Consider the following 6,482-nt stretch of genomic DNA (forward strand, 5'->3'; position numbering starts at 1 on the left):
GGAAATTTAAAAAATGAGGAAATTTCCTCATCGGTGTCTTAGTGACAGGCTAAAAAATTGGTGTGAAGGTGTTTGTATCATCAGGTACCCGAAATGACGCAGCTGTGCAACCAACAGTCTACATTTACAACCAAAAGACAATGGATAAGAGGAGCATCAGGTTTCTATGCTGGCTGAGGGGACACCTGATCTCCATCGGGACACAGATACATGAGGATGTGAATTATTCATTTAATAATGTTTAAAGGACCAACACATTGAATTTTTCCCTAAAACCCCTAAAATAATTGGTATGCTTCCAAGGGCAGGAAAACATAAAGGTGTGTTTTCTGTATGCTGGGTATTTATTTATTTATTTATTTTATTTTTTGAACTTCCTAAGAATGTGTGTTGGTCTTGTTGGATTGTTAAAAAAAATAAATTAAATATGTAGCTGTAACTATATCATTGGTAACTCAATTCAACCTGAAATAATTGGTGTAGTAAACTTAACTTAACTTTATTATCAGCACCGGTCCTTATATAATAAGTATATATATATATATATATATATATATATATATATATATATATATATATATATATATATATATATATATATATATATATATATACACACACACACACACACAAATATATATATATATATATATATATATATAAATGCTATGCTGTAATAATAATAATAATAATAATAATAATAATAATAATAATAATAATAATAATAATAATAATAATAATAAAACTTAACAAATGATTCATACCTGTGTTGTTAAACAGGTTAGAAAAAAGATGAAGCCAAGCTGCATCGCCTTAATGTGAGCCATGACGTGATGACGAAGTTCTCTTGTTTCTAAACTACTTCCAAAGTGACTCTGAACAAAATGCGCGTTTATTATAAGCGCACAGCAGCCGTGACGTGGATTAGGCTCGATCCCAATCAGTGCCTCACTGCCTACATAAGTGCACTAGAACCCTATGACAATGCATTCCCTTGTGTAGTGTGCTATGGATTGATTATGGAGCCATTTGGAATTCAGCCTGCTCTAATTAGATTCTACAGCAGTTGTCATTTTATGGCTAAACTAATTATGAAAAGGGAGTTTTATATCTTCTATTTCATAACTTGTGAAATGTTGAAATATTCCTTTATAAGCATCATTTGATGTAATGACCCAAAACTTTGACACATAATTAAATTGTGGTAAAAAGAAAAAGAAAACGTGTAATTTTATAGACCTGTGATATTATTCTGAAAGAAACACCACTATGACTTGTTTACTACTTTTACGTGACACCTTTTTCCTCGAAACTCATAAATAATAAATGCTTAAAATGACTTTGTGTCTATTCGGGATGTAACCACAAGGGGGCAGCTTGAAGCTATTCTCCTTCCAACTACACGCCCTTAAAAATATACCTGATTGTTCATTTTATTTTACAAAGATTTTTAAAAAGACAGTATTGTAAATGTTAAGGTCATTTCTGGAAACGGCATTATGGTATCATTTATGGTTTTACATCATTTCAACAAACCTAAATTTAAGCTCATAAGAGTATTAGATGGTATCACAAGTAATGCTGAATTCTCACTGACTTTCAGTAAGTGCTTTATCCTGGTAGGGATTCAGTAGTTAGGTATACAGTCAGAGATACATGGATCTGTAGTCATGAGAGGGGCATCAGAAGGTGAGAACACACTTACATACAGATCCAACTGGAGAACGTGGAGGAACAACATACTGATGTACAAAGAACATATACAGGAACTCATGCGCAAACAGTGATCCGAGCTCCAGATAAAACCAGTGACCATGGTGCTGTTTACATGGACACAGTAGCTGCTGGACCACACTGCTGAATTACGATGTTTTGATTCATCAGTAATTTAAATGTTGTAAGAATTTGGGATTTAAAATTTCTGTGTATTTTCAGAAAATATAGAACTCTTAAATGTGAGTTTGTGCTTCTCAAAGAACCCTTACAGTTTCTATCAAGTTCCTGTTCCATTTTTGGAAACTTTTTTTTAACTCGAATGAAATTAAGGATTAATTCAAGATGCCCCTAAGATCATAAGAAAAATATATTTTTTAATATTATAATTAAATATTATTATTTTGCTTTAAGATTTAACCTGATATGAGGTCATTATACTTGTTACACCATATAAATACATAGCAGGAGGCTGTTACAGGAAATCTGATACCACACTACAGATTCATGTTCCCTTGTCTGAATTGTAAACTTTTTTCTGAAGTAATTCATTCTTTTTCATCAGTCGGTTGATACCCATAGTTCAGATATCATTTAACTACAGCATCATCCTACTTATAATGTCCTAATTATCCATCCTTCACTTTAAACGCCTGTAGCACAAGATATCAGTGTGAATGACCCAGTTATCATTTTACATCAACCCTTTTTTTTTTCAAGTATATTTCATGTGTGTGTTACGAATTCTAATTAACAACCTATTTCCAATTTCTATTTCATATCTACTCTCTACCATCAAAGCTGCTTTCGATTCCAAGACATCTGAGATCAGATATCATCCTCTGAGCTAAAGAGAGGTCATACATTTGAGCTATTGCACCTTTGAAATGGAACATACCGCCTGGTCTTGGGATTGTACGACACAATAGCAATTAGCAAGAAAGAAGACAGAAGAAGTTAGCTTACTGGAATGTAACCACAACTGCAACTTCTGTATCTTTACACTACTTTCCTATACCCTGTGCATGCACTGCATTATGATACACTACATTTGGACACACATGGCTCTGTGCAGGACACTCCAGTTCTTCCAGTCCAACATTAACACACCATGTCTTCATGGAGCTCAGGGGCTTTGTGTACAGGGGCATCATCGTGCTGGACCATGTTTCAGTCTGGTCACAAATTGTTATGCTACAGTATAGAGAGCCTTTTTTATACCACTACTATACCAAGACCAGTATATGGGTGCACTGGTCAGGTGACCATATGCTTTTGGCCATACAGTGTACAAAACAAAAAGATTTTTTTTTTTCGTAGATATATTTTTTATGGTAGAGTCATTTAGTTAGTTGAGGACAAATAGATCACTTGGCCAGTTTTTTGTAATTCATCTCCAGGAGCTGAAAAGAGGAAGGGTGCAGGAACTGAATGGATTCCAGGTGTTGGGTTACATAACATACGCCCCGCCTCCTCTGTCGCGTGCGCGCATTTTTCCGTGTTGCGCGTTCTGGGCTGCGTGAGCGCGCATAACTCTGCCACACTGTTATTGCCTGCGCGCAACTGCGTCTTTCTCTGCTTGTTTTCCCCTAAATAAACGATGCCAAAGATGGAAAAAGGAAGACCGCCGGAAAACAAGCGCAGTAGGAAACCAGCTCATCCTGTCAAGAGAGAGGTCAGCCAAGAAATGAAGGTACGAGTGTGTTTGTCTCCTTTAGGTGCTGAGAGATTTGGGTCGCCTTCATGACGCGCGTTCTCCAGATTGTTGCCCTGGGTATCTTACAGCAGCTCACAACGCTTTGTATGAAGGGGGAAATGTTCAGGTAGCTAAACTTTGTAGTGAGGTGTGTCATATAAGAGATTCAGTATTAGCACTGTGTGTCTGTCTGTACACAAGTGGAGAGATGCGCAGCAGTTTGCCAGATGTGCGCCAGCGGTTGGCATGCGCCTAGAGTACAGAATACATACACGTACCCTGTATAATATATATATATATATATATATATATATATATATATATATATATATATATATATATATATATATATATATAAACCTAAACGTATTCCCTACAGGGGATATGACTGTGTAACTGTGTGAAGTATATTGTGTCAGTGTGCTCCAAAAGCCCAAGGTTATTCTATACTCCAACTCGAAGGTTTATTCAGGCATAAGTCAAAAACCCCACCTGCAATATAACCTGGATACGTTTATCCAGTAAGTAAAAATTGTAAGAGGTCATTTGTTTGTGTTGTAATGTGTTTAAGTTACACGTCTGTCAAATGCTGTATTTTCAAACCTGAGTTTGATATTGAGATATTGGATTGTGATTATGCACTGAATAATGTGTTGCACTATCATTTTTTTCTTGTCATTTTGTAAGTCATACACATACAATGCTGTATGCCTTTAGGATTTTCCTTTCCAAATGATTATTGTTTGACTTCCCATGGTTGCATATTGTAGAGAGAAATATCTGCGTGAGAGACATGAGCGGTTTTCATGTCTGTGTGGGAGGAAACCGGGCGCAAGTTTCTTTGTGTGAGTGATTTTGGATCACCGCACATGATATCCATGGAGCCGGCGGGTGTAGGGTTGCGACTTAACTAATTTTAATCCAAACATGTGAAACCATACACGATCCTGATGTAAGCGCAGCCAGGGCTCAAGCGGGGGTCACGGTAGGTTTTGTTGCCTTTGGCCACAACTGCTTTGGATTTTGGGACAGGGCTCGCCCTCTCTCTCCCTCTCTCCCTCTCTCCCTCATTCTTACTAAGCAGATGTTTGTCTGTGCTGCACACGAGAAATAAGAGCAACACTGGAGGGACTGGGAAAAGAAGACCCACCTCATACTAATGAGAAAACAGTAAAACAATATGCAAGGATTTGGTCTGATCTCAGGGGAAATAGAATCTGATGTGGTTTTTGATGTAATCAGCCTCCAAAACAGTTAGACTCACACCCAGTCCAGTAGATTTTTCGGTTTAGGCTCAAGTAACTGGTAAAAAAAAATATATACGATCCCTGCCCAGCTTCTATAAACACACACACACACACACACACACACACACAGACACACACACACAAACATACAGTTGCAGTTTTATGGGCAGGCCTGTTTGCGGATTGAGTGACGGAGTAGTGGACGTAACGGATATGCCATTCTGCGAGAATCCCCCTGTTCTCAAGCATACTGGTTGTTTTCTAGAGAAAGAGTGAAACACGAGAAGGGCTGAAGTGTCAGGTAACACAGAGAGGGAGAGAGAAGAAAGAACGCGAACAAGCAGAGAGTGGACCAGTGTTCTACCACGACTGTTTGTTTTGGTTGTGAGCGCTCAGGGAGAGATGAGTGAAGTGAGAGTTTTAAAAGCAACCAGAGGAGTAGAAAGGAAGGAAGAGGGGGAAAAAGGATGGAATTGGATCCTTCAGGGAAAATGGAGAAGATGAGAAGGAGAACAGGGGAACTGGAGGAGTGGGGGACATGAGGCGAAGAAGGTGGGGGATTTCTGGGAAGCCCACAAACCCAGCTGTGGTGTTCTGTGTCCTCCTCGGATTTCCACTAACTATGAATCAAATTACCCACCTCTGTAATCTCAAACAGAGAGAGCGAGTGAGGGAGCGAGAGGTCTCTTGAGTGTTTAGCCAGATTTTATGTCAGACCATTTAGAATAAAATAACAAAGACTGATTCAGAACTTTTTTTTTCTTCTTGCGGCTGCTTCATTTTTCAGTCAAATTTTGTGAGCCACAAATGGAGCATGGGATGGCGTATACATTTCACTAAATCTCCATACTCTGGTCAGAGATTACCAGTTACCAATTGTGTGTGTATGTGTGTGTGAGACAGAGCTTCGCTGAGAACACAATGAATGAATTGCTGGGCTGGTACGGATATGATAAAGTTGACCTGCAAGACTCAGAGTCCGCTGACATCAGGAGTCAAAACGGCAGAGCAAGACGCCACCAAGTATCTGTGCTTAAAGGTGAGAGCTCACACACGTCTCTGTAAACATATACAGTAGAGACAGAGTTCCCTGAGTTTACATACGAGAATATTCACATTAATTACATAAACTCTACCAATGAAAGACGTTTAGAGAAGTCACTTATGAGTCCTGAACAAATCCTGCTAGCCTCGTGAGACATTTCTACAGTTATATTCCAGTATTATTGGTTGGTAGTGTAGATGTTCCAAATACTGTATTGATGCAGATATTTGCATTCTGACCATGTATGACTTTATACCTGAAAGTCAAACATATAGAAGAACCCAACACCCAAATAACACACTGCTCACACTGCATCGTAGCACTTTGTACACATATTAGCTTACAGAATAACTAGCTCAGAATAAGGAAGATTTAAAGTTTGAAATAAGTAAGAATGTATAGTAATAAGTAAGACTGTATAGTAATGAGTAAGACTGTATAGTAATGAGTAAGACTGTATAGTAATGAGTAAGACTGTATAGTAATAAGACTGTATAGTAATGAGTAAGACTGTATAGTAAATAAGTAAGACTGTATAGTAATGAGTAAGACTGTATAGTAATAAGTAAGACTGTATAGTAATGAGTAAGACTGTATAGTAATGAGTAAGACTGTATAGTAATAAGTAAGACTGTATAGTAATAAGACTGTATAGTAATGAGTAAGACTGTATAGTAAATAAGTAAGACTGTATAGTAATGAGTAAGACTGTATAGTAATAAGTAAGACTGTATAGTAATAAGTAAGACTGTATAGTAATGAGTAAGACTGTATAGTAATA

The 6,482-nt window shown here is 37.5% G+C and overlaps 1 protein-coding gene across 3 annotated transcripts in view; it reads left to right on the top strand.

The window, feature by feature from the left end:
• The first annotated feature begins 3,229 nt into the window (after positions 1 to 3,229).
• Positions 3,230 to 6,482, top strand: part of LOC132859180 (sine oculis-binding protein homolog B-like) — a 15,584-nt gene continuing 12,331 nt past the window's right edge. Inside the window, exons 1-2 of one of the 3 annotated variants that reach the window (XM_060889830.1) lie at positions 3,230 to 3,406; positions 5,560 to 5,695. In XM_060889830.1, coding sequence (XP_060745813.1) covers positions 3,314 to 3,406; positions 5,560 to 5,695 — 229 coding nt within the window. In that variant the 5' untranslated portion in view covers positions 3,230 to 3,313. Of the gene's footprint in view, positions 3,537 to 4,836; positions 5,209 to 5,559; positions 5,696 to 6,482 lie in introns of those variants that run through there. The other 2 variants (XM_060889832.1, XM_060889831.1) reach the window with 2 other exon arrangements.

The sequence above is a fragment of the Tachysurus vachellii genome, chromosome 16, assembly GCF_030014155.1.
Source record: "Tachysurus vachellii isolate PV-2020 chromosome 16, HZAU_Pvac_v1, whole genome shotgun sequence".
NCBI lineage: Eukaryota > Metazoa > Chordata > Actinopteri > Siluriformes > Bagridae > Tachysurus > Tachysurus vachellii.